This window comes from Lepidochelys kempii, chromosome 12 (assembly GCF_965140285.1).
Source record: "Lepidochelys kempii isolate rLepKem1 chromosome 12, rLepKem1.hap1, whole genome shotgun sequence".
NCBI lineage: Eukaryota > Metazoa > Chordata > Testudines > Cheloniidae > Lepidochelys > Lepidochelys kempii.
The window spans coordinates 41,068,518-41,095,937 of NC_136391.1; the positions used below are offsets into that span (position 1 = coordinate 41,068,518).

A 27,420-nucleotide genomic window follows, 5' to 3' on the forward strand; every position below is an offset into this window, starting at 1 on the left:
GCTGGATCCTGCCCACCAGACGTTTTAAGCCAGTCCTCGCACTCCCACTGGGGAGCAGGGTCTGGGGCTTGCCTCGCTCTATGCGGCTCCCGGAAGTCACAGCGTGATCCCCCTCCAGCTCCTATGTGCTCCAATGGCCCCCTCCAGCACTCCAATGGGAGCTGCAGGGGCTATGCCTGCAGACGGACAGCGTGCAGAACTGCCTGGCTGCGCCTCAGCATAGGAGCCGGAGAAGGGACATGCTGCTGCTTCTGGGAGCCACTTGAGATAAGCACTGCCCAGAGCCTGTACCCCTGAGCCTCTCCCCATGCCCCTAACCCAGCCCTAATCCCCCTCCTGGCCTCTGAATCCCTCGATCCCAGCCTGGAGCACCCTCCTGCACCTCAAACCCCTCAGCCCCATCCCAGCCAGAGCCCTCAGCCCCCTCCCTCCCCCAATTTTGTGAGCATTCATGGCCCACCATACAGTTTCTATTCCCAGATGTGGCCCTCAGGCCAAAAAGTTTGCCCACCCCAGTGTAGTGCCATGCAGAGCGCATGCTGCACGCTCCCTGCACCGTGACCAGGTTTCTTTGAATCAGGTGAACGTCCCATCAGAAAGGCACCTATGCAGTGGCATCTCAGTTCTGGTAACTGTTCCTACTACGGCTTCCAGCCCCACACTGCTCCCACACTGCACTATTAACTGCAAACTCCCCCTGGAACCTACCTAGGCTGACCAGACAGCAAGTGGGAAGAATCAGGACGGGGCAGGGGGGATGGGGGGAGAATAGGAGCCTATATAAGAAAAAGACCCTAAAATCGGGACACCTGGTCACCCTAGACCTGAAAATCCAGCTGTTCCTTCCGCCTCTGACCTTCTCCCCTGCCTTCCCATAGGGCAGAACATCCCTGACCGACAGTGGGGCTGCACAGCTGGGCCTGACTCCAGCTGGCTCTCCCATAGCCCTGGGGTGTCTGAGTAGATGCTCCTTAGTCTTAATACTAAGACTTAATACTAAGTCTAATAAATTGGTTAGTCTCTAAGGTGCCACAAGTCCTCCTTTTCTTTTTGCGAATACAGACTAACACGGCTGTTACTCTGAAACCAGTCTTAATACTGCAGATTTGCTGCTTGGACACCCAGGGAGCAGATCTGGGAATTTGTTATAGGCGTTTCCTGCCCCGGCTATAGCAGAGACTCAGCGAAGCCCCGGTGCCAGGAGTTTGGAGGCCTGTTCCTTCGGCCTGTTCCTAATCCCTACAAAGGAGGAGGGAGTCCCCTCACCCCTCAAAGAGCAGCATGGGTGGGTCTCTGTCCTGCTCCGTGGGGCAGCGGCCTGCAGCTGGCCCGAGCGAAGGAAGCCCTGACCCTCGGCCAAGCTCAGCTAGGCTCCGTGTGGGTCAAGGATGCGATGGCGCCTCTGAGCGCCTCACGGCAGCGTCCGCAGCCCAGGAACGCCGGGGCCCGGCGGCGGCAGTGCCCTGGGCCGAGCCCCGGGGACACCGGGCAAGGCCCCGTCGGGCTCGGCCCGCTCCTGTGGCTGGTGCTTGCGTGTGTCCAGGAGCGCGGCAGCCCGGGGGGGTGAAGCACAAGGACGGAGTCTGGATGCCGGGGGACCCGCTGGCACCAGGCTGAGCCTCAAGTCTGGCCGTCCATCCGCGGGGCCCGGCCCGGGACAGCGGCGCTGCGCCCCCGCCGGCTGGCGCTGGGGACCGGCGGGCCCCGGCCCCGGCCCCGCGCAGTCTCGGGCAGTTCCGACGGCTCGGCCCGCGGACAGGACGGGGCGTGGCTGCGCCCCGCGCCCGGGGTTGCCCGGACCGGACCGGACCGGACCGGACCGGGGAGGGGCCCTGCGGCCGCCGGGGCAGCGGGGCCGGGCCGGAGCCGCGCGCGAGCCGCGGGGAGCTTCTGGGGCCGCGCGCCGCCGGCGGTTGCTAGGGCCGGGGGCGCGCGTTGCTATGGCCGGGCCGGATTCTCGCGAGGCTGCCCCGGCGGTTGCCTGGAGACTCGGTGACTCCGCCGAGCCCGAGCCGCGGCTGCAGGAGCCATGGTGGGGGGGCTGGGTTCGAGGGGTCCCCTGGGGGGCGACCGGGGCGCTGGGGTGGATCCCCTGGGTTCGAGGGGTCCCCTGGGGGGCGACCGGGGCGCTGGGGGGACCCCCTGGGTTCGAGGGGTCCCCTGGGGGCGACCGGGGCGCTGGGGTGGATCCCCTGGGTTCGAGGGGTCCCCTGGGGGGCGACCGGGGCGCTGGGGGGACCCCCTGGGTTCGAGGGGTCCCCTGGGGGCGACCGGGGCGCTGGGGGGACCCCCTGGGTTCGAGGGGTCCCCTGGGGGCGACCGGGGCGCTGGGGTGGATCCCCTGGGTTCGAGGGGTCCCCTGGGGGGCGACCGGGGCGCTGGGGGGACCTCCTGGGTTCGAGGGGTCCCCTGGGGGGCGACCGGGGCGCTGGGTGAATCTCCTGGGTTCGAGGGGTCCCCTGGGGGGCGACCGGGGCGCTGGGGGGATCCCCTGGGTTCGAGGGGTCCCCTGGGGGGCGACCGGGGCGCTGGGGGGACCCCCTGGGTTCGAGGGGTCCCCTGGGGGCGACCGGGGCGCTGGGGTGGATCCCCTGGGTTCGAGGGGTCCCCTGGGGGGCGACCGGGGCGCTGGGGGGACCCCCTGGGTTTGAGGGGTCCCCTGGGGGGCGACCGGGGCGCTGGGGGGACCCCCTGGGTTCGAGGGGTCCCCTGGGGGCGACCGGGGCGCTGGGGTGGATCCCCTGGGTTCGAGGGGTCCCCTGGGGGGCGACCGGGGCGCTGGGGGGACCCCCTGGGTTCGAGGGGTCCCCTGGGGGGCGACCGGGGCGCTGGGGTGGATCCCCTGGGTTCGAGGGGTCCCCTGGGGGCGACCGGGGCGCTGGGGGGGACCCCCTGGGTTCGAGGGGTCCCCTGGGGGGCGACCGGGGCGCTGGGTGAATCTCCTGGGTTCGAGGGGTCCCCTGGGGGGCGACCGGGGCGCTGGGGGGACCCCCTGGGTTCGAGGGATCCCCTGGGGGTGACCGGGACGCTGGGGTGGCTCCCCTGAGTTTGAGGGGTCCCCTGGGGGTGGCTGGGAGGAAAACACTGGGTTCAGGGGTCCCCTGGGAGCCCCTGGTGTGCTGGGGGGCAGCAGCATTTGGGGCAGGGTTTTGGGGCAGGCAGCAGAATTGTCCCGTTTCCTCTGTGCCTGGGGCACTTTGCTCTGGACTGATGGCTGCAGTGGGCTTCCTGGAGCTGCAGCTGGGCTGGTCAATGCCCTGAGCTCTCAGTCGCACAGTCCTTCCGGGTGAAGGTACTGGGTCATTCTGAGACCTTGACTGCACCAGCCCCTGGCACCTGTTGCCTTCCCCTCAAGTGCATGCCCCTAACTCATCACAGGGCTCAGGCTGCTCCAAAATGTGCTCTTAGTTGATTGCTTTGATGTGGAGTTTCTTGTACCTTTACTGACCCTCCAGCCCTCTCAAAGCCGCACCTGTGGCCTGTGGATGATCATACCTTGTGTCATCTCATTGGTCAGAATGACATCCACATCCAGTGGTCCCCAGCAGCCCAGGTCAGTGGCACCTCTGAGCTATGGAAGCCTGTCATGTATATTGTTTTCTTTTCTAAGGCACCCAAAAAGAAAGGTGGCAAAAAAGCCAAGGGGGGCAAAGCTGCAGCGGTGGTGGATGCTATCCCCCCGGAGGACATGAACAAGGATCAGGTGAGAGCTCACAGCATCCCTCCTAGGGCTCTTTGCCCTAGGGCTTCACATGGCCACCAAGCTCCTGGTGAGAGGAGGCTCCCATTTGTAAGGATTATTGGTTGCACGAAGTGCACAAGGTTTGGTTCAACCCATGGAGATGGCAGATGGTGAAGATTAGTAGAAAAGTCAGGGTGGGTTTTCACACCAACTACTGCACCATCCCTTACATGCCTGAACTATTTGCATGGGTGTCACAAGAGCAGGCTCGTTATGGGCTTTGGGGTGTAGTTGGGTTCCCAAAGGGTTTAACCATCTCATCTCTCCCTCTCCAGAGCTTCCATAACCTCCCCGTGTCCCTCATCTAGCCTGCACTCTATTGCCCATGACCAGGATTCTGTGCCCTCCTCTGCACCCTGTTCCACTGTCTAGTAGTTATAAAAGGTTTTCTGTGACACAGTCTAGCATTTCCCTGTCAGTCTGAGCACTATGTCTTGTTCTGTCCTTGTTTCCTATTGGAAACAACCCCCTCCACTCACTCTGATACAGGTGTATAACCCCTTTAGAACTTGAATTGCTGATGGAATCAATGTCTGTTGCTAGGGCATTCATACACCCCATGCCATAAATACACCTTCCTCTTCTTTCCGGGCCCAAGCAAACCATTTCCGCAAGTGGTACTGCGTTCAGATTCAGTTCTATGATTGTTCAGTCTGTGGTTTGATGATCTGCAGTCATGCTATCTGCTGTGCTCTCATCGCATCTTAAGCGAAGCCAGTGCTTGAATGAGAGAATGGACTAGGTGCTGTGCGAAGGGGAGTTAGTGATTCAGCAGGTAGCCCTCTTCCCTTGTATTATTATTTAGTATGGTAATGTCCAAAGTCCCAGTCAGGATCAAGGCCCTGCTTTGCTGGCTGCTATACAATCACATATGAAGACATGATCCCTGACTCAATGTCCCTGTAGTCTAAAAGAGGAGCCTGCAATTCTGAGTCAGAATTGGTTGTTAATGGATGCAGCACTGCTCTTCCAGATGACAAATAGGGTCTGTTCCCTTCCGATCAATAAAGATGCCTTAGCTCCCTTTTCCAGAGGTCAGGGTGTTTGTCCCAGTATCCATATCTTAATGGCTAATTACAGTCTGCCTCCCTAAACAGCCTGTGGTTTCTGTTGGATATGGCATCGTCACTTCCCGTCCTAAACTTTTGTATCCTGTTAAACAGCTGCCATGCTCTACCCAGGGGAGGCTGTTGGGATTGCTGTGGGTAGTTTGGAAAGAGCTTTGGGCCCCCAGAGGGTGACAGGTACTAGAGAGACATAGGTCAGCAATTTTGTGGGAGGAGAATTCCCCCAGCGTTGCTTTCACCAGCTGTGCTTGTTGGCTCTGCAGCTGGAGGAGCACATTGTGCGTCTCCGGGAGGAGCTGGACCGTGAACGGGAGGAGCGCAACTACTTCCAGCTGGAGCGTGACAAGATCCACACCTTCTGGGAGATCACCCGTCGGCAGCTGGATGAGAAGAAGGCAGAGCTGCGCAACAAGGACCGTGAGATGGAGGAGGCCGAGGAGCGGCATCAAGTGGAGATTAAAGTGAGAGGCTAAGGGAAGACGGTTAGTGGACTCCAGCTCTCGTTACTGGTGCCACAGCTCCATGCTTGGCTGTGCCCATAATTAGTAGCACCCGGGTGTTCTTTGAGTGAGCCCTGAGCAGCACGGGATAAAAGGAGGGGACAAAGGTGAGTTGGGCAGGACACTAGCAAGGAGTGTCTCGGGCAGTATTTAAAGTTCAAATGTGTTCTTGCCAGCATCTGCTAATGCCCCTCTTCCCAGGCCCCTGCAGAGGGGTGGGTCCCCACTGCTGGGCTCCCCCTGCTCCCATCCCTGTCTGCGGGCTTTACACCACTGAATTCCTTTCTTCCAGGTTTACAAGCAGAAGGTGAAGCACCTGTTGTATGAGCACCAGAACAACATCACAGAACTGAAGGCAGAGGGCAGCGTGTCCATGAAGCTGGCCCAGAAGGAGCACCGCACCCAGGAGACGGAGCTGCGCAAGGATATGCGCACCTTGAAAGTGGAGCTAAAGGAGCAGGAACTGGCCAACGAGGTGGTAGTGAAAAATCTGCGCATGGTACGTTGCTCTCAGACAGATAATCATGGGGCTGGGGACACCTTAGCTGCAGCCTGGAAGAAGAGAGCAGCAGAGACGACAGCGATTCCGAGGCCTGGGTGGTATTGGCGTGCAATGGAGATGGGAGAGCCCAAGGTTAGCTTGTCAGAGAAGGAGGAAAGAGGGGGCACCTGACTGAGACTTCCAGGCTCTGAAGGGCTGAATGGAGACTGATCAGTCCCTGATCCTTCCGCCATCCCCTTAATGTGAAACTAAGGGGTTATCCAGTGTGGGAGATCTATTTAGAGTCACTGAAGGAAGTCTGTCGTCCTGGGGCTGGGAGTCAGCCAGTAGGTTCAGTGTTGCAGGAGTCAGAATCCAACATGGGGCTGGAGAACCTGATGACCAGTAACTGCATGCGTCACTCTGCAAACTGCAGTAGGATGGATAACCAAACCATGTGCTCCAGGGCATCAGCTGATCCCCATGGGGTCAGGAAGGATTTCTGGCATGGCCAGGTGCATTGTGGGAATTTGTGTCCTCCTCAGATTTTGGTCATTTCCTGGGGCAGGATATTGGGTAATATGGACCAAAGGTCTGATTTGATTTGGCAGATACAGTGCTGTTCCCAGAGCTATGCTGGGTGCTGGTGCACTGACGTGGGGGTTACTGTTGGCAGAGCCAAGCTGGTGTGTGCTGCACAAGGAACCCTGGGGCATGGTGGAGAGGGCGCTGGAATTGGTGTTTGCCAAGCAGAAATGGCCAAAGTCAGTAGGGAAAGAAATGTTCCCGGAGAGCGATACTGTCCATAAGGCAGGGGGTTTGCCCCTCAAACACATCTGCAGGTTCGGTGCATGTCCCAGGTGTCTGAATGTAGCCCATACATCCACGAGCACACTCAGCAGCCTTTGGCAGAGTGGGCATTACTGGCATAGCTGGTCAGCAGCCCTCAAGCCTTTCGGTGATGGCTTCGCACTGCAGCCAGGTGAGCAGATGCCCTTGACTCTGAGCTTGTGCGTAGGGGAGGATTTCTCTCTCTATTTGGCTATCCAGGTCTAATGTGCAGCTTCTCCCTGGCAGAAACAAGAGGAGGAGATCACACGGCTGCGCAGCGACTTTGAGAGACAAGTGAAAGGTCAGTTCCTACTTGGACTCCTGTACGAAACCCAGAGTGAAAGCTCTCTTAGCACTCATCACACTGTGCCTCTGCTGGGCTCCCTCCCCTGGAGCAAAACAGGGCCTAGCTGGCTGAAGGCCATTCTCCTCCTCCTTCCATCTTCTGCCACTTGTGGGCTGTAAGGCTGAGTGGCTTGTTTGAATTCCCAGGAGCAGCTTGTCTGCGCGTCCGCAGAATGGATCAGAGCAGCACCAGCAGCGGGTGCTTTGCTGCCACTCAAGGTTGGACTCGGTCTCACTCTACACTGCCTGTCTCCATGTGGCAGTGCAGCCCTGCTCCCTCGATCTGTGTCGGGGGAAATTGTTTAACACTGTGCTCTGATGGGCACCATAGTGGGCACTAAGCAGTAGTAAGTGCCTTTCACAGACTCTCACTGGCTCTCTGGAGCTGCAGGGCTCTGAGGCTGGAGGAGACTTTACAGGCGCTTAGGTCTTGCACTACTGCCCTCTTTGTTATAGCGTGGTTCGATTTGCATGGGCTGATTACCTGAGTGTTTCTAGTGCTCCCATGCCTGTGGTGTCTGGGCACCGCAGTCAGCCAGGGTTTCTGGGCATTCCCTTCCATGATTCTGCAGTAACTGGTCCCTACACTAATGGGAGCTGATATGGCACCATTAATGGGCACCCTTTCCAAGAGTACCATCCCCATGGCGTGGACTGACCAAGCAGCTTGTCGCAACAGCAAAGGGGTGCTCATGCACTGGGTCCCAGCCTCTCTGACCTGCCCTATGGGTTGGTCACTCAGCCATGCGTGGTGTTTCGCTTCAGAAATTGAGGCCAAATACGACAAGAAGATGCGCGTGCTGCGGGACGAGCTGGATCTGCGGAGGAAAACGGAGATCCACGAGATCGAGGAGAGGAAAAATGGACAGATCAACACACTGATGAAGAACCACGAGAAGGCCTTCAGTGACATCAAGAATTACTACAACGATGTCACCCTCAACAACCTGGCACTCATCAACACTCTCAAGGTAACCGGCACCGGAGTGGGGACACAGCTGGGTTGGAAGCCCAGTGCTGGAGAGGACTGACGCTCTCTTGGAGGTGACAGTTCCTACCTGTTAACTCTACATGCATTTCAGTATTGGCTTCCCACTGAACTCCCTTCCACTGCAGGGGTTTTCCCAGCTGCTTCATCTGCTGTGTGAGCACCAGCCCCGCTAACCCTAAGGAGTGGTGACACTCTTGCACAATTACACTAATGACGATTATGCAGCTGCTTTGTAAACGTCACCATTTTAAGCCATCTGCTGGGAAGCTGCTATGGCAGTGCCATGTGCAGTGCTTGGGGGTCAGGCAGGCCTGGGGTCTCCTGCCACGTTGCCCCATGCTGGCAGCCCTCCTCAGGGCCTCAGTCATTGTGTATCTGTCCCTGAGAACAGGAGCAGATGGAGGAGATGAAGAAGAAGGAGGATCATCTGGAGAAGGAGATGGCGGAAGTGCTGCTTCAGAACAAGAGGCAGACAGAGCCCCTGCAGCGGGCCCGGGAGGAGGTGGCCGAGCTGCAGAAGAAGCTAGCCCACTACGAGAAGGACAAGGAGGCACTGGCTGTGAGTCACCTGTTCGGCTCTTATCTGGTTTAGGTCCCATGTCCTGCAGTGTCTCCCCCTCTCCTTCTCAGAGCACTCCTTGTGCTGTGTCCAGGGTACAGATTAGGCTTGAATAGTGGCCTCTGCTGGTCATCTGGGAACTACACTGACAGGCTCCAAAATGGAATCCCCGTTAGCCATGCTTGGCTTACGCTGGTGTCCTCAGCATAGCATCTGGTGGGGATCCCCGAACTCAGGGGTGCAGAGGACCGCTCTCTAGTGGAGGAAGGGGAATAATAGATTCCTGCCCCCCGGGGCTGACTCCTGAGCCCTACGTATCTTGTTAAGAGAGAGAGGATTCTGTGTGGGTGATGCCCATCTTGGGGAGCAGAGTCTGGTATTCTGTGCTGCCTCTGCCCCACCCCAGGCACCCATAGCGTGCGTCTAATCTCTTTCCCTTTTTCCTCCCCTCTGCAGAACACAAAGGCCCGTTTGAAAGTCACCCAGAAGGAATTAAAAGACCTTCAGTGGGAACATGAAGTGCTGGAGCAGAGGTTCAGCAAGGTGAGAGCCATGGACATGAAGCGAGAGCACCTGGGCATGGGGAGTTCCCGTCCCGTCCCTCCCCAGCCCACTCTGAACAGCTGGGATCCGGGGGTATGAGATGATGTCACAATGGTAATGGTGTAGACGACTGCACGGGCCTCAGCTCAGCCGGGGTTGTCCTGGATTCTGACACCCTCTGGGTTCCCTAGGAGCGGCTGCCTCCTCTGAGCTCTCTCTGCTCTGCCATCTCCTGTACTCAGTAGACCGACCCAGCTTTGTAGTTGACTAAACAATAACATGTGCTCCACTGGTCCCTTCCTGGCCTGGGGCTGCCTGGCTGCAGCATTAGGCCAGGAGGAAGACAAGAGAGATTGTTGCTGAGAGTCTCCCTGTTACAGTGAGGGAGTGCTGGATACAGCATAGCATCAGATTACCACTGTGGAGTCCCTGCCCTTCCATTGGAACGATCATCCTCGGGCTCTCCTATAACCGCTGGATTTAGGATGATCCCTGTTCTGACCAGGCAGAGTCTGTTACTGGCACGCCACCCTTCAGGGAGCTTGCTTCAGGTTAAGTGCTTGCAGCCTGAGGGTCTTTTCCCCAGCTCACCCAGCTGAGCGGGTTAAGGCAGCATGGAGCTTGTCTGCAGTTCGTGGAGACTCCCCAGCAATATGAATATTGATATGAGACCTCATTAACAAGCTGTCATTGAGGCAGCGGCATATTCAGTGTATTTGGAAATAGGATTTGGAGGATATGTCTTAATTCAGACACACATTAACTAGATAAGAGCCAAGGTTCTCTTAGTTTCTGCTACTAACATCTGCCATTCCTACCCGCTGCAAGGCAAGTGAGTGATCCCTTCAGGCACTTAGCATTGGGGTCACTCTGAGGGCCAGAATAGGGTCCTGGGGTCTCCCAGCCATAGACTTTAAGGCCAGAAGGGACAATTGTGACCATCTAATCTGACCTGCAAAGCCCAGGCCAGAGAACCTTACCCAGTGATTTCTGCATTAAGCCCATAATTGTGGTTTGAGCTATAGTACATCTTTTAGAAATACATCTGTCTTGGTTTAAAGATTCCAAGTGATGGAGAATCCATCATGCCCCGAAGTCAGTTGATCCAATGATTAATTCCCCTCACTGTTAATAAAGGAGGAGACTGTGGCTACCAGAGGATGGTTTCAATCCATCAGCCTCTGGGCCCAGCATGCTGCCATGGCACCACTGTTCCAAGAGCCAGGATTCATGGGTTCTCTTCCCATATCTGCTGTTGATTCAAGGGGTGACCTGGGGCCAGTCTCTCAGTCAGCCCATCTTGAGACTGCTGATAGTAATACCTGCCTCTCAGAGATGACCTGAGGATTGACTAATGTTTACAGAGCACTTGGGCCCCTTTGGATAAGCACAAAACGTAGCAGTTGAGGTGGAAACTAGGTACAGGAACTGGGAGTACAGTGCAGAGGAATGAAAGTGGGCTAAGGGGGAAGACCCCCTTCCTATGGGGAATCCGTCTGGGGCAGGAGCTGTTTGGTGGGGGGAGTTTATGACATTCCTGCCTTTGGCAGGTATACTGTGCTTGTTAAAGTCAGGCCTGTGGGGTGCATGTGCTAAAGGACACACATGCAGTGGTGCTGGCTAGGGAAGAAATGCTCCAGACTCCTCATTCCTCTTGCTTCAGGGGGAGGGATTTCCCCACTGGGAGTCACGTATGTTAACTTCCACTGAAGTTTCCAGTGTTGCCCACTGTCAGGGGCATGCTACCCAACCTGGTGTTCCATTGGTCAGTCCCAGTGTGGCTGTTCCCACAGTGCAGAGCAGGTGGTTTTGAAGGCACAGCATGGAGCTCTCCTTGCTACCTGGGTGTGTGGTTCTCTCCTGAGCAGGTGCAGGCAGAACGAGACGAGCTCTATCAGAAGTTCACCAAAGCTATTAGTGAGGTGCAGCAGAAGACTGGCTTCAAGAACCTGCTCCTGGAGCGCAAGTTGAAGGGCCTCTCCAACATACTGGAGAAGAAGGAGGTGCAGCTTAATGAAATCCTCTCAGCCTCCAATCTTGACCCCAGCGCCCTCACCATGGTCACACGCAAACTGGAGGTACTGTAGCCTGCTTCAGGATCTTGGGGGAGAGATGGGAGCAGAAGAGTCACTTCTTGCTGGGCTTGCCCCCTCCCCACTGCAAGGGTTAGGGCTTGGGATGATAGGGCTGCACAGGGGGGCCGGGCCGGCTCTGTGGCTAAACATGGGCTAAATCCCTGGCCTTTTAACCTCAGCCCCAAAGAGTTGAGTGCAGTCTCTGTAGCTGGAGAGGGATCCTGCTGGAGGCAGCAGGGGGCTACATTCATGGTGCAGTCAGGCTTGGAGAAGGCATCAGAGAATGGTCCCTGTATGACCAGGAGGGAGCCCTCTCCTTCTCCCTGCACCCCCTGAGGAGCGAGGACCAACCTTGTGGGACCCCACACTCTTTGTTACTCCCGCCTGGTGGCTAGCTGAACTTGGTAGTTTTGTCAGAGTTTCTGGTCTGTTAGCACAGCCCCAGAAGGTGCAGAAGGAGAGGCCCAATGGACTGGGAGGACAGAAAGAGTCACCCCTCATCTTGGAAGAATTTCACCTCTAAGATGTGTGTAGAGCTGGGGCCCTGGCATACTTAGGGAAAAGCCCCGACATGGTCCACTGTCCTGCCAGAATCCCTAGGCTACCGCTGTGGTAAGGGGATGGGTTTCAGTGGCCTCCCGTAACTCCCATGAAGGCCATTGTATGGGTAACCCCCTTGGGGCACTAGGATTCTCCTTGCATGAGGGGCAGGCTAAGGTGCAGTAGGTTCAGCGCTGAGTCTCGCTCCCTCAGCTGTGTAAAGGGTGGTTCCAAGTCCCATCCCACAGGAGAATTGTTGTTGGGGCTGCTGATTCCTTTGTGTGCCAGGCTCCGCAAGCCAGGCACTGCTTGTTTGTACTCCGTAAAGGTGAGGGATGGAAGCACACTGAGCAGCAGCCTCACCCAGGCTTCCCCGGCCAGCTCTGCAGAGACAGCCCTCTCCTGGCTGGCACCACCCTCGGCAATCTAAGCAAGCTCTACTCTGGCTCTGCCAACACTTGGAGCTGGAAGGCATGATTCCTAGCTCGAAGTGACATACTCGGGGCGGCCAGCCTCTCCTGCTGCTTGCACCTCTAGAGCGACACTCGGATTTTAGCACGCTAGCTCCATGAGAGTAGCACGGGTATGTCTCCTGGAGCTGGCAATGACACCCTCCAGCTCTAGTGGAGGCGTACCCAGAATGTGCCAGATTTGGAGGGGCTTTGTGGCCATGGGGGCTAGCGGGGACATAATGACCAATGAGAACTAAGATGAATCTCACTAGTCACTCCCCCCCATATCACCTGCTTTCCTTCCTGGCTCTGTGGCTCACAGCAGCCTCTGGGATGTCTGGCATGCTAAAAATACATTGCAGGGAGCTCTTGGGGCGAGGGGAGAAAAGGCTTAGTGATTCCACATTCCAAGCGAGTGGCAGCAGTGACAGGAGAAGCAGCACTTGCTGTCTGCCTTTGTCCCAGCCCAGCTCAAATGGGCTCGGGACTCGGGAGACCTGGGTTCCTGTGTGACCTGGGGCCAGTCACTTCATCCATCCTGTGCTCAGCTTCCAGCACTATAATGGAGATACCATTTCCCTCCCTCCCTGGGGTGTTGTGAGGGTGAACCATTAACAGCCCTGTAGTGCTCAGACACTGGGGATGGAATGTATCCATGTAGGAGCTCCACTGCCTGGCCTGGGGGGAGCAGATCACAAAACACATTCTTCAGAAACCACCAAGGCGACATCTCTCCAGCAGCTGCTGGCGGTGCTGGAGTCTCCGAATTCCTTTGCTCAGCTGCCTTCTGCAGGCGAAGCTCCCGGTCTGTAACTCTGCACTGGCGCCATGTAGCCCAGGCCCTGACGTTTGAGCAGTTACGTGACGGAGTGGCAGAAACGCAGACCTGGCCTTCCCCTCTCGCTAATGTTAGCGGAGCGGGACCGTTGGTACATCTCAGGACCAATTTAAGTAGTGTAGACAAGCTCTTGGAGGCACCGAGCGGCACCCAGGTCCAGAGGGCCCTGGTTGGGTTCTTGGAGCGGAAAGGCCAGGCAGCACATGTGAGGCACAGCCGCCTCGCCTTACCACAACTCCATACCCGCCCAGGGGTTCCTTTCATAATATGACCCAAAACTGGGGGTCCCCTGCATTCCTGGGGCCAGCCCCTGAGCACTGGAAGCTGCCATAGTGGCCCCTGGCACAAGAGTCAGAGTGCAACTGGAGCCTTTTCCAGCGAGAGGCTGGTGCAGTGGAAGTTCCAGGTGGGGGCATGTTGTTCGTTTGCTGCCCTCTGCAGAGCACAGGCTGCTGGAAAGTCAGGCACCTCATGCTTAGTAGACACATTTGTAGCCCTCACACATCCCACAGTCTCTGCAGCAAACCAGCCGCTTAACCAAAGGGAGAACACATTCCTGAATCCCAGAATGTCTGACCAGGTGTAGCAGTTTGACAGAGGGCTCAGCCAGCCCTCACAGAGAGAGGGCCCACTCAGCCACCAGGGCCCTGGATTTCCTCTGGTCTCCGCTTTCCCCAACTGCAGAGAGAGCCTGGGGCCTGTGCTCAGCTGGCTGTCAACGGGCACTGGGCACCCAGCAGGGCTGGATTCAGACCCTGTGGTTGTGAGGCAGGAGGGTGGGATCAGGGGTGGGGACTGCTTGTCGTGGAAGGTTTCAAAGCACTCTGAATGCCTCCCTGGGGACTAAGGTCGCATTCCATTGAGTGGCCTGAGGATTTCCTCTGTCATATCTTTGGCTTGGTGATGGGAGGAAACCAGGCTGGAGTGGGATGAAGTGGGCTGTGAGCTCTCTGAGTGCAGTGCAGGGTCATGGGCTTCTCCGCAGTGTTCGTTACCGAAGGGAGCACAGGCCATGTCTAACCCACCAGATGCAACATAAACTGGCGGGCATCTCAGTCCCTGGGCCAGTTACACTGAGCAGGGTTCTGGGGTTACGTTCCAGTCCCCCCCACAGACTAGCCCCAGCCAGCAGACACCACCTCCTCTGGCAGCACCGTGGGAACCTTGCCAAGCCAATCTCTGCAGCTTTCCCATGGCACCACGCTGAGCTGGGCTCTGGTCCACGCCCAGGGGACCCAACCAGTAACAAGGCTCTGATCTCCCTTCCCAGGACGTGCTGGATTCCAAGAACAACACCATCAAGGATCTCCAGTACGAACTGGCCCGAGTCTGCAAGGTGAGGAGAGGGGACCCTGCTTCTGTCCTGCCCCAGTGGAACCAGGCAGGGTCAGCGCTGGGACATGCCACATAGTTACTGTGCTCTGCAGGGAGAGTCCTCCTGTGCAAAACCTAATGGGGATCAAGCTCCAGGGCCTGCTGGGAGGAGCAGGGCACTGCTCTTACATGGCTCTGTTAGACATAATCTCTCCTGAAGGAGAGGAGGCAGTGGAAGGGCTGTTCCTGCACACGTGTGCACAGATAGACACAGCCATTGCCCAGCACTTCCCTTGTTGTGTCAGGCCTTTAATCCTCTTGATTATGTGGCAAAGCTAGAAAAAGCTGGCCGGACAGCTCAGCCCTCTGGCACGTTGGCATCTCCTATTGTGTGTGCAGCCCTCGCTGCTAGGCAGCTAACTTGCTGGCGGGAGGGAATTAGACACATGGTGCTGGTTCTCTCTCTGGGGGGTTTCCTAGGAACCCCCAGTACCCAGATTGGCTTCGGGGCCGAGTTCTGGTTTCCCTAGTTATAATGACAGCCCCCCTTTGCCCCTGCCGGGCACCACAGGGGATGGTGCAGGAGTGGGTGGTCTGTGCAGGTAGGAGCTAGCTAGTGAAGAGCTGTGTATGGGACTCACACTCTGCTTCGCTTTCAGGCACACAACGACTTGCTGCGCACCTATGAGGCCAAGCTCACAGCCTTCGGGATCCCCCTGGACAACATGGGCTTCAAACCACTGGAGACCACAGTGATGGGACAGCTGCTGGGGCAGGGCCCAGCCGGACTCGTTGCTACCCCCACCTAACACTGCTGGGCACGTGCTTGTCCATCCCCTCTCAGGTTACACTAAATATTGTCAGCAGCCTCACCAGGTGCTCCTGTCCCAGCACCGCAGGGAGTGGGCTGGGCTGTCCCAGGCAGAGAGCAGGGCTGTTTGGTGGCTCTGCCTCATTAAACAGACCCCAGAAAGGTTTTTAAGCAAGCTCCAAAGAAACCGTTTTTTGCTTCCCAGGGCAGGGCCGGGCCTCAGCGTGGAAGGAGACCTCTCACAGCCCAGTGTTCCCTTGCCTAGAGAACGTGCCAGCCAGAGCCAGCTGGTAGCTGGCCCCTGGATACCGCAGCACTATAAGCAGAGGAGTGTCACCACTCCAGACCCACACCCATGGCATCCACATGCAGCCTGTTCTCAGCCAGACCTGCACCCATAGGCCTCCCAGCTGGGCAGGGACTGGAACCCAGAGGCCTGCATGGGTCTCCTCCATATGCCAACAGCTCTCGGCCTCAGGAAGAGGGATGAGCCCTGCTGGCTCTGGAGGGACTGCACTCACCAGCAGGGAGAACTGGGCCCCTGAGCAGCAGAGCCACGCTGCCCTTCCTAGAGCAGAGCTATCCATCTCCATGGCTGTTTTACCACTCGGATCCACAGAGCTCGCTAACGAGCGGCTAAGTACATCAGGCTAAGGCAAGTGCTGCTGCAAGAACCCTTTAATAGCACAGCCCATCCTGAGCCCTCCCTCGCGTCACTTCCTCCAGCCCGTCTCTGGAGCCAAGGCCAGGCCGGCAGGGGGTAGTCCCTGTGCCATGCCGACCTGCTCTCCCTTGTGCTCTAGCTCCCCTTGTAGGTGGTATAGGAGAAGGGACTGATCAGCAGAGGGATGTGCAGCTTCTGGGTTTGCTCTGTGACTGTGAAGACAACCTGGCAGAGACAAGGGAGAAGCCGGTTACGTGTGTGACAAAGCATGTGCTGGCTGGGGAGAGCCTCAGCCCCACAGCAGTTTGATCTGTCTGCAGACGGTCCCTAAGGCAATGTCGGAGCAGCGCCAGGGCGGGAGGAAATGCAACCCTTTCCCGTTGACACTGAGCAGCTCCAGGGCTGCTGCGGTTTGCTGGGGACAGAGCTGCAGATCAGCCATGTAAAGTGCATCTGTGCTGCACTGAGGCCTAGTCACTCTGAGATGGCAAAGGCCATGGCTGGGGAGCAGGGAGATGGGGCCAGAGTCTGCTCCTGTACGCTGCTGTCAGACTGGAGCTGCTGCCCTGCTCCGCCCCAAGGCAGAGTTTACGGTGGAGTATCAACGAATGTGAGCCTTGGGCTCCAGTGCATTTGTAGCGTCTGTGGTAACTTCCCCTGACTTAGCAGAAGATTCTGGAGAGGCAGTCACAGAGCAACCCACGTCCTGGGCTTCAGACACTCCCTGTGCTCACTGCCCCCTGGGTCTTATGTGCTAGCAGACAGGGCTTTGTAGACAGGGCTGATTCTCCTCGCTCCTGCTTTAACCCAGGTGAGAGAGGAATTGGGCCCAGGCATGCTCCCGGTTAGTAGATTTACCTCCACACAGGGGTAGAAGCTAGTGTACCCCAGCCGCTGCCAGTAAGCCCCAGTGTCGAAGTGCAGCTTGTATGTGCCAGCCTTCACCTGCTCAGGAGCCGGGAAGAGCAGGCAGCACCCATCCACGTTGGTAGGGCTGAAATCAAAACAAGTGTATCAAACTGAAGCTGTCCGTGGCTCCCTCCTTAGTCCCCTGGAGCCTCCCTGCTGGGAGCCAGGCGCAGCTGTTGGGATGACGTGCTCCCCGCATGGTCCTCATGAGCAGAGCAGGAAGCAGAAGGCACAGCAAGGAGAGGCGTGACAGCAGGGGAGAGCGCCTGGGGATGGGGCAGGCAGGGAGGTCCTTCCAGACGGCAGAAGCTGCCCCCAGGGACTCCAGGAGACGGTTTTTGGCCAGCATCACCTCATGCTGCGTGCACATCACCACCCTGGGAGTTGATGGGGAGATTGAACTGTTCTGGGTCACGTCAGAGCGTAGGATCTGTCCTCTGCAGTCTGGCCTGCACCCCAGGAAGGCTGAGCCAGAGCGGATGGCAGTGCCCCACTGGAGTGCATCCCCATGATGCCAGGTGAGTGCGGAGTGGGGGCCCAGCGGAGCAGTGAGGCAGCTGCCAGGCCAGAGACCAGAAGGGAGTAATCCCCCCCACCCCACAACCAGAGGGGAAGAGACTCCCAAACCCAAGGAAGGGAGCACCAGGGGAAATGGCTATGCATTGGCTGGGTCTGTGCCAGTACGCTGGCTGGCGGGGGGAGATGGAACTTGTGCCTGCTGCAGGCCCCAGCCCACTCTGCCAGAACCCATCCCGCAGCCTGCACCCCCCGGGGCCACCTTCTCCCTGGTGGCTGGGCTGGGCAGGTGCAGCCTGATGGACGGGGGGGCGCGGGGAGGGGGGTTGAAGGGCTCAGGTAACTGTTCTGTTGTGGGCTGGGATCAGACTCAGGTGTGAGGTAGGGGAGGGAAGCCTGAGGAAGTGGAAAAACGCTTTCCTGTCCTGCCCCCAAGCTTTAGCTCAGCCACCACCCCCCGACCCCCAGGTCTTTGCACTTAGGGGGGTTGTGGGGTGGTGTGACGAAGCGGGACGGTTCTTAATGTTTCCTCTGAATAGTGTGGGGGTGCCTCAGTTTCCCCTAGGCAGTTCTTAAGTATCTAGGTGGTGGGGTAAGGGTGTATGATCATTGCAGAGCCCTAGAGGGCAGGTGGGTGCAGGGGTCTGGACACAGAGAATGGCCAAAACCCTGTTTCCTGGCAACTGATGGACTGGGCCCTTCCCCCTGCAAGGTGAGAGGTAAAGGTTGGAGAACAAAGGAATCCGGTGACCTCCTGGCCCTGGAAAGGAACAAAGCCCAGAGGAGGAGGGGCTGGAGGGAGTTTCAGTTTGGGGCTGGTTGGAGACATGGAGTGAAGGTTGTCTGGTTGTCTGGCTCACTGCCCCCCAAAATGGACCCAGCTGAGGGGTCCTGTTCTCTGCACCTGCAAGCTCTGTGTTAGACCATGTTCCTGTCGTCTAATAAACCTCTGTTTTCCTGGCTGGCTGAGAGTCCTGTCTGACTGCGAAGTTGGGGGGCAGGACCCTCTGGCTTCCCCAGGACTCCGCCTGAGCGGACACGCTGTGGGAAGCGCATGGAGGGGCAGAGGATGCTGAATGCTCCAAGGTCAGGCCCAGGAAGGTGGAAGCTGGGTGCCCTGCAGACAGGCTGCTCCCAGAGAGGAGACTTCCCCAGAGTCCTGCCTGGCTTCATGGGGAGCCCTTCCAGAGCATCGCCCAGGGACTCCGTGACAGGTGGCCTTTCCCTTCCAGGGGCAGCCCATCTGCCTCCCCGCACCTACCTCGTCATCAGCTCCCTCCATTGCAGCCCGGGGCCTTGGAGCCAGGACAGGTGGGTTGCCAGGCCTGTTGCGGGCTGGCCCGTCAGAGTGTTCAACACGTGGATGGTCAGGGAGGTGCTAGGGGCCTCGGGCACGTTTCTGGCCTGGGACACAAGTTAATGAGCAAAGCGGGGCCCCTCAGGCCGGGCCCCCGAAGCACCGCAGCCACTCCCCCGCCCCACGGGGCGCACACTGGGGCGTGCAGCAGGGGAACAGCGTCTCTCTTGGCGCGCGCCGGTAAACGGGGAGGGATCGGAGAGCGGAGCACAGGGCACCCGAGCCTGCTCTACACTCCATCGCGATGGTGCTCCAGGCTGGGAAACTCCACCCGCCCTGCGCACTCTGGCTCTGCTGACCGGACCCCCTCACCCTCTGTACAGGCAGGGAGGGCAGTGGGACAATGCCTCCATCCGCCCAGCTGCCATCGCTCGGGGCGTGGAAATCCGAGTCTGACCCTGATGGAAACCCCCTGTAGCAGTGTAGGGGGGGTGCGGCGGGGCCCCAGCGCACGCTCAGGCCGATGGGGGGGGGAGGTGGGGCCCACGGCTCACGCTCAGGCCGATGGGGGAGGGGTGAGGCAGGCCCCCGGCTCACGCTCAGGCCGATGGGGGAGGGGTGAGGCAGGCCCCCGGCTCACGCTCAGGCCGATGGGGGGGGAGGTGGGGCCCCCGGCGCACGCTCAGGCCGATGGGGGGGGGAGGGGGAGGCGGGGCCCAACCCTGATTTCTGAAGCCCGCACAGCAGAACCGCTGCCCCCAGCAGTTGTCTAACCTCATGAACGTGGGGCATCGCCCCAGCAGCTCTGACGTGGATCGGGGCAGAGCAGAGCATTGGCCATTTGCCCCACTCCACCCTCCAGTCCCCTCCCTGTGGTACCATTCCCTGTAGCATATTACCAGGGCTTAGCACTGGGAGCCAGGCCCCGGCTCTGCTTGCTGAGCGAGCGAGGCCAGTGAGTAACCTTGGGGCCTCGGCGAGGAGCAGGGCCTGGGGAGGGACTCGGGACTGCAATAGGGGTGTGCCAGCAGGAACTACCCCACGCCCTGCCAGCTCAGCTGGGAGTCACTGTGAGCTGGTTGCAGTCCCACAGCAGGGGCAGGATCCCACGCCACGGGCAGCCTGCACTGCCAAGAGGCATCCTGCTCACACCCTGGTCTGGGGCACTGTGGCACGGAGCTCCCTGGGCATCGGGGCATCCCCCTTTACCACAGCCCTGCCTGGGTGCTCCACGGGCTCCCCTCCGAAGTCTAACTCTAGCTCCTCGCTCGCCCGTCAGCCATTCCCACAACAAGCGGGACCAGGGTCCCTAAGCAGTGTTCTGTGCCCAGTTCCCAGTGCAACCTCTCCTGCTGGCCTCAGGCTTTTGATAGGTGGATCGAAGACTGAGGCTTCGTTCACATCCTCAACGTTCACAGTAACGGTGGCTGTGGAAGTTGGGAGAGACACGGAGAAGGGAATGTTGTTCACTGCGATAACGTTGAGGATGAACTGTCTTTGCACCTCAAAATCCAGGCCCTGGAAAGGAGGCAAAGGAAGGAGTCAGCTTTCCAGGAGAGACAAAATATAAACCCTGCTAACGCCAGGGAGAATTCCCAGAGAGGAGGGAGCAGGGCTGTGAACGGCTGGGAGGCTATTCATCCTGCCCTTGGAGAGAGGACACACGTTAACCCGGTGGCAGAGGAACTCCGCCCATCACCAGGCTCGCTTCAGGAAGGTCCCTTGAGCGCGCTGTCCCCTTCCCCGGGTGCCTTCCATCCAAGACCCCCCCAGTGCTCCACCAGCATGGGCCCCTCTCCGGGAGGGAGAACCATCCCCACCGCACTGCCGGGGATAAGGAAGCACTGAAGTTCTGTGACAGGATTGCTCAACTCTCAGTCCCCTGGTCTAATCCGTTGGCCGTGCTCCCTCCCCACTCTTCGGTGCAGTCCCACAGGGCCCGTGGGAGGTAGCACACCGAGCTCTGACCCTCATGGGCAGGCCCACAGCCCCTAACCAGATCCAGAGGGGAGAGGGAGAAATTTTGGGAACCTAAAGCCCCGAGTCCGTCCTACCAGACGGACTCTCCCCCCCGCCCTCCCTGAGCAGTGCTGGGAAGAGATTCAGAAGAGTAAGTCTCAGTAGAGTTGGTTCTGGGGTGGCTGAGGGAAAGCCCCTGTGCCCCCAGACAGAGCTGTACCTTCCCGGGGAAGGACTCGCACGCAGCAGGGCTCTGGGGACTAGGACTGGGAGCTCCCCAGGGCACCCTCTGCTGGGGATCGTGCTCCTGCAGCCTGAGAGCAGTGGTGGGCTGAGCCGGGCCGGTTTACATTCCTGGGGTGAATGCGGGTGCATGCAGGAGGGGGAAGCGGTGCAGCTGAGGACCCCAGGAGCCGTCCCCCTGGACCGTAGCATTTTCAAAGTCACGTCAAGGTGAGGCGTGAGAGCTGGGTGGGCACAACTCACCTGGGAAGTTTTCAGGAGCCCGTTGTTGTTGTTGGGATCCGTGGTTATGGTGAAAAAGCCCCCTTCGTTCCCTCTCTCAATCTTGTACTTCGCCTGCCAGGCTGGAGAGCCCTGCTTGTCCCTGTCCGACACACTCAGCCTGGCAACCAGCACCCCCACTTCGTTCTCGGGCACCGTGGCTTGGTACTGCAATGGAAGGGACAGGCTGGACTGTAGGGCGCCGCTCTGACTGGCCGCAACCCTCCACACAGGGGCACAGTGCAGCTGCTTCAGCTGCTGGGCTCCAAAGGGAGCCGCAGCTGGAGCTCCTGGGCCAGAATCACGGCACCTATTTCCAGGGAGCGCTGGTGGACCCAGAGCTGCTACACTCTCCTCAAGGGGCCCCATACATTGGGGGCGGGGGATGGAAAGTTGCACTGAGTGTTCCAGCGACAGAAGACATCTGTCCCTGCAGCTGCTATTCCATAACTACACACCCAGGGCCAGGATCCACAGCTAGGGGAAATCAGCAATTTCCACCGGCTTCAATGTAGCTATGCCGAGCTAGGGTCTGGCTCTCAGCACTCAGGTACGAACACACACAGCAAGCAGGTCCCCAGCTCCCGCAATGGCTAGCGGTACTTCCGTGAGGTTGCTGTGACGTTTACCTTTCACTCGTGTTCCTAAAGGGAGCAAGTTCAGGCAACTTCCAGTTAGAGGCAAATGTTTTTGGCACAGAAGAATTTGATTCTCTAACCCCATGGAATAGTTCTGCCCCTTTGATTCTTCACCACATCTGAGGTTTAGTAACTTGACAGTTTTCTCAGGCATCTAATTCACTCTTTGCGCAGCTGTAGCTAATCAACTCCTCTGTGTTGGGAGTGGAGCTCCTGACCCGGGTAGTGCGAACAGAGGTTACGTTACCGTGAGTGGGTCGAACACTGGAGCATTGTCGTTGGTGTCTGTGACCTCAATCATTGCTGTGGCTGTGGTAGTAAATCCTTCGCCTCTTAAGTCGGCAGCCTGGACAATCAGCGTGTAGTTGGGGGTCACCTGCAAGCCACAAAAGCCACTTTGGGGTTAGCACCTGGAGGACACGTCAGCCTGCTGCCATACTGGCTGGGAATGGGCTTTGCCAGGCCTGGCCTCTCTGCCTCTTGGGGGAACTTGTTAGGATTAGTTTCCTTGCGGTCAGAGCAGCCAGCAGGCGAGACAGGAGGTGTGAGCGCCTGAACTCAGCTAGCAAGCGACACCACTCCTCTGGCTGCGGGTGCCCGCTCGGGGGAGTTTCATCCACTGAAACCCGGCAGTAACAGGTAAGGAAATCTGCTTCACAATTCAGCAGGCAAGCTGTCATTGTCCCCTCTACTGAAAATGAATATTTCACATTGGTAGCCTAGAGCATTTTAACCATTCACTTTTCTTTTCAGTATCTACAGTGAACAGCTTGGGGGTTTTCTGCACATCTATCTGGGCTTGGACAATTAATCAATGACGTCAGTTTCACTTTGTATTTGTTAGAAAGTGGGTTTCCCTTGATCAGTAGAGTTCCCAGGGCAACCCCTCCTGCTGGGTGCAGGCTCAGCAAAACCATGTTTCGACAAAACCCAACGTGGGGCTGAGATTTGATGCATTTAAATTAGCTGAATTAACCAAACGCGGCCAAACTATCGGGCCTCCCATGGGGGGTCAGTTTCTAGCACTGCAGAGGTGCCCGTTGAACCCCGCACTGCCTCCCTGCCAAGCACAATTCACTCAGGCCGAGAGCTGGCCGGGCAGGGAAGGTCTAATATGGCACAAGAACCCAGGAGAAATGGAGACAGCAGAAGTTCGACAAAGACATCCCGCAGCGTGACACGGATTGCGCCGGACACCCGCCACTGTCTATGCGTCTCGATGCGGAGCTCGCACTTCAGAGCCTGGGGCCGTCCATCCTCTCTGTGCAAACATAACTATGCCGAGCTAGGATCTGACTCCGACCCAACGCTGCAGCACTCACCTCTCTGTCCAGCCCAGCTGCAATCACACTGATGATGCCATTCTCAAAGTTGATGGTGAACATCTGGTGGTCGGGTTTTTCAGGTATCTGCTGCAGGATGGAGTAAGCAATGACCCCATTGTAGGAGTTTACACTGTCGTCTGCATCTGTGGCTGTCACTTGCATCACGGAGGAACCTGGGCACGAGTTTAGAGCAACACTAATTTTCTCGTTCTAGGATAAAATGAGGCGGGAGACAATTCTCCAGAACGCACTGCCGGGACCAATCCCGCCCTGGCCCGCCAAGGGGAACGGGGGAAGGTGACTAGATCAACCACCAGGCATTTCCCATCCCTAATGTCTGCCGATTCCTCTCTGCAGTCACCAAAAAAAGGGAATAAGATTGTAAGTGCCTCGGGGCAGGGGCCGGCTGAGTCGTCGGCCCAGAGCCATCGATCTCACTGGGGCGATAGAAAGACTGGAGCCCTAGGAGCATCTCACAGGTAAACAGACGGCACAGTTTAGAGCCACATTTACTGATACCAAATTAGCTCCCCTGTTCCCTTCCAGTTCTCACACCGCCCCCATCAGCGCACCGAGCGCCTGCTCCCTGCCAGCCCCAGAGCCTTCTGCGAAGGTAACTGGTCCCCTCCGCGGGTTCTGTAGCGAGGCAGGTGGTCAACCCCAGGATGCTGACTCTCCTGCAGGATCGGGGGAAGGAACTGCTGGGTTGGAAGGGGAGGGAGAGCCTGCTCCAAGCCCAGCCACCCGCACTCTGGACAAGGTGCGTCTGCTCAGTGGGCAGATTTTAGCCCCTTTGGGTTATTCTGGGATTTAAATTCTTCAAAGCAAAATTAACCCAACACTAAAACAGCCCCTGTCTCTCTCTCTCCTTGGAGGGAACCCTCCAAAGCCACATCTCATGACCGGTGTGTCTCAGCCCCCAAGTTGGGGGCTCTGCTCACATACCTGGCTTGGCTCCTTCTTCTATGAAGCCTGTGAAGACACTCTGGGTGAACTTGGGGTTTGTTGTCATTCTGGTCACTCACAGTGATGATGAACTCCATGGGGTCCTCCACGGGGTCCTCCACAGGCTTCCCATTCGCAGACACAGCGTGGGAAAAGAGCTGCAAAGCCAGCACGGGGTGTAAGGCACCATTCAAGCCACCCCGTGAGGCCACGAGCAGCCAGCAGCGCCCGCCAAACCCAGCCATGACTCTGAAAGCAGCGGCCATGCTTGGCTCGTGCATGGCGTTCCATGTGTCCCTGCAGAACGGGAGCCCGAGCCTGGCTGGCTTTGCCAGAAGGGACTTGCCTTCGATTCCCCAACTCCAGCTGCTGGCTGACCATCCCCACCAGGGTCTTGAGTTCACATGCAGGCCACACGGAACAGGTCCAGCATGGGGGAATTCTGCCCAGCTCAGCCTAAGCCAAGGGTTCGGACAGCAGCCTTCAAAGGGCCCATCCAGCTCCCCTCCACACTCGGAGGATAATCACTGGCTGCCTATAGACAATGAGGTCCTGTTACCCAGGGAGGGGCCAGTCTGGGCTGTCCCGACCCGTGTGGATTTATGGTTTCTCCTCCCTGCTGGGCCAAACCCCGACATCGGTAATGGACACGGAGCCACTGGCCAGCCCTGCTCTGCCCAGCAGAGACCCACGGGCCTGTGACGAAGCGTCCAGCCAAGCTTTCGGAGACAGGAGGTGCACGCTGAGTGCGTCTCCAAGCAGCAGGGGCCCTGCTGAGGCAATGAGCCGGTGCTAGGCTGTCAGCGCGCTCCAGGCCCGATTCTCACCGGTGCTGGGCCCCCTCAGCAGCACTCAGCACCTCGGGGAAAGAACCGGGCCTCAGGGCCAAGTGCTGATGTGGCCAAGTGACCAGGGCCGGGCACAGATCAGGAGGCAGTGCCCAGCTGGGGTCAGCACCTCCTCTCTGGCTTTACTCTGCCAGGCCTCGGGGAAGAGACTGTGACGGGGGAGGAGAGGGCAGCTGCCCTTTGGACCATGCGGTACAAGAAACGGAGTGAGACCCAGTTCATTGGAGCCTCGGGCCCTGTCCCAGCCGCCTCCAAGCTCCATCAGCCCCTGAGAACATGCCCCTTCTCCATCCTTGGCACCCAGGGACTCACCATGTAGTTGCTGATGTCTTCTCTGTCCAGCGGCTTCGTCACCTTTAGCCGCCCCGTCTCCCTTTCAATGATGAAGACGCCCTCAGGGGGCTCGTCTGCGCCCTGCCCCGTGATGCTGTAGAAAACCTTGGTGGGGATGTTGGATTTGATCTGGTGCCAGAGAACGGGGCGGGTCAGCCGGGGGATTCTGAGCACCGGAGCCACCCCAGCCTGTGCTCCCCTCCCCGTCTGTCAAGGACCTGCAAGGAACTGCTCCCATCCAGGCTACTCCCCACTTGCCTCACTTCCCCCCAAGTCCCTCCCCTCTCAAACCCTTCTGCCCCTTGTAGATTCCTGGACACTGCCCCTTTTTCACCAAGCAGCACCAGCATCTTGGGGGACGCCCATAGCAGCCCTGCTGCCTCTGCTGGGATCTCTCACCTTTGGCTGAGTTGGGACCACCAAAAGCCACTATTGTACATGGGGCCTGAGCCACACGGGTGGGGGGCAGTAAGGGCTGGTGGGGGATAAATAGAAGGTTAAGAAAGGGGCAGGGTCTGAAAAGGGATGTACTGGAGCATAGAAGAGGAGAAATGACACTTACCACCCCAAACATCAATGAGGCCCTACCCAGTTGCCCCAGAGGAAGCCCTCCCCCAGTTAGGGTGAGGCAGGTCAGCAAGTTAACGTGGGGAGAGGACGCTCGCCTTGCGGCCACCCTGAAGGAGAACCAGGGCATCTTACATCAGAGCTGTCAAATGGGCAGACGCCTTTGCCATCAGCACACAATTCTGCTAAAGGTGCTGTTTATAATACACGCAAATTATGTTATATTATGCAAATTAGCACACTAGTGATTTGCATAACACATTATACATGGAGCTGCACTCAACTTGGCAGTATAAATTCCCCACAGCTCCCCATACACACCTTGGCAGGCAGCTAGTGCTGGGCCACCACCCACCACACTGCCAAAGGCCTCCCATACCTGAGCCAGCAGCTTGGGGAAGGGCCCCCTCTCATTCTCAGGGCAGTTGATTGGAGGGATGACCCAGTCCCTCTTCTGCCTCTTCCGGCCAGGGCTGGCCTTTGGGACCGTCAGCCCATCTGCCTGAAGGCAGGGGAGGAAGTCCTGCAGGGGCAGAGACAGCTGCTAGGCAGGGAACTGGGGAGGCGCCAGGAACCCCAAACAGCCAAAGGAGGAGGTGTGTTTTGCCTGGGAAGTGGTGCTGTCCCACTGCCTGTTGCTAGGTGTCTGGAGGGGTTGCAGGGTTTTCACTGCTGATCCCGACCAGGGATCCTGGGACTGGATGTGGAAATGCCCCATCAGGGCTGCTGGAGCCAGTGCAGGGCTCTAGCCTGGGCATCCCGCTGCTGGGGCCAGCCTGAGTGTGTGGGAGACTCTGGTTAGTGTCCCTGGGGCTGCTCTGCAGGGCCGGGAGCAGCAGGCTCCCTGCGGGGCTCCCACCAGTCTACGCTCCCTTGGCGGCTGCTCTCTCCTTCGCAGCTCCTGGAAACTGGCCGGAAAGCCCAGGTGCTGCCTTCGATGAGAGGGGGCTCAGAGCCCTGTCCTGGAACCAGATGCCCCAGCATACCACAGGAGCCAAGGCTGGGCACGCACTGAGGCCAGGGCAACGTCCAGCCCCCGGCACAGGCCGCTCCGGAGCAGGGCTGGAGTTGCCAGCAGCAGCCTGTTCAGTGCAGGTTCCCAACACCCCCCCGTGGTCGTCCACGGCCCACAACCATGGGCAGCAGCACCCAGCCCACCACAACGGCACCCAGGGGCCAGGACAGGCCTCTTCCAAAGCAGCTGACCCTAGGTACAATGCTCCCTCCCCTTCCAGGACAGGTGGGGCTCAGGAAGGGCATGGGCAGCTTCTCTGAGAGCAGGCTGCAGCCGTCGGGCAGCCATGGGCAGAGGGACGGACCCCCCTGGGCTGTGCCACCTTCCCTTGATCCCACGCCCTGCCCCCTGCCCTGCCAATGTCTGCTCCCCTTCCCCATCCCCCACCAACAAACCCACCCCATCCCATGCCCCCCCCAGGGCCCGCAGGCTCTTCGCACCTCCCAGATCTGCCTGCCCCGCCAGGCCCTGTGCTCCCCCTGCCCGCCCCGGGACCCACGCACTCCCGCTGGAGTCTGGACACTGCCCGCTCTGCCATCCGCACTCCCCTTCCCCCCGCCCCGCTCGCTGTGTTGGACCCTCCCCGCCCCCAGTCCCTGGGGGCGAGGGATCCCCTACCTGCGTGAGGAGGAAGAGGAGGCTGAGAGTGGAGCAGTGCATGGTTCTGGCTGTCTGCTGGCCCAGTGAGAGCCTCCCTCTGGCTGGCTGGCTGGGCCCTGGGGTGGCTTCCCCATGCCCCCACCCGGACCTTCAGCAGGGGCAAAGTCTGCGTGGTGAGCTGGATTTCGGGAAGAGTTTGTGCTGCAGGCTC

At 58.7% G+C, this 27,420-nt stretch overlaps 2 protein-coding genes across 6 annotated transcripts; one reads left to right on the plus strand and one right to left on the minus strand.

Annotated features, from left to right (window-relative positions):
* Positions 1–1,946: 1,946 nt before the first annotated feature.
* On the plus strand, positions 1,947–18,135 carry DRC4 (dynein regulatory complex subunit 4). Of its 5 annotated transcripts, none has more exons than XM_073308291.2 (11): positions 1,947–2,032; positions 3,611–3,703; positions 5,073–5,270; positions 5,602–5,808; positions 6,868–6,922; positions 7,732–7,937; positions 8,349–8,516; positions 8,973–9,059; positions 10,928–11,137; positions 14,235–14,300; positions 14,938–18,135. In XM_073308291.2, exons 1-11 carry the CDS (start codon positions 2,030–2,032, stop codon positions 15,085–15,087), a joined length of 1,443 nt encoding a protein of 480 aa, XP_073164392.1. In that variant the 5' UTR covers positions 1,947–2,029; the 3' UTR covers positions 15,088–18,135. The 5 variants fall into 5 exon arrangements, with proteins under 5 accessions (XP_073164392.1, XP_073164391.1, XP_073164395.1 ...); XM_073308294.2 differs by lacking the exon at positions 1,947–2,032 and adding an exon at positions 3,224–3,292; XM_073308290.2 differs by lacking the exon at positions 1,947–2,032 and having other exon boundaries at positions 2,982–3,703.
* On the minus strand, positions 15,732–27,420 carry LOC140896444 (B-cadherin-like). Its single transcript, XM_073308289.2, is given in 12 exon segments — positions 15,732–15,978; positions 16,612–16,747; positions 18,440–18,582; positions 19,820–19,993; positions 20,921–21,106; positions 21,824–21,952; positions 22,899–23,074; positions 23,847–23,895; positions 23,897–24,004; positions 25,007–25,156; positions 25,974–26,117; positions 27,228–27,420. Coding segments are annotated over 12 exon segments (1,527 nt in total). The 5' UTR covers positions 27,270–27,420; the 3' UTR covers positions 15,732–15,888.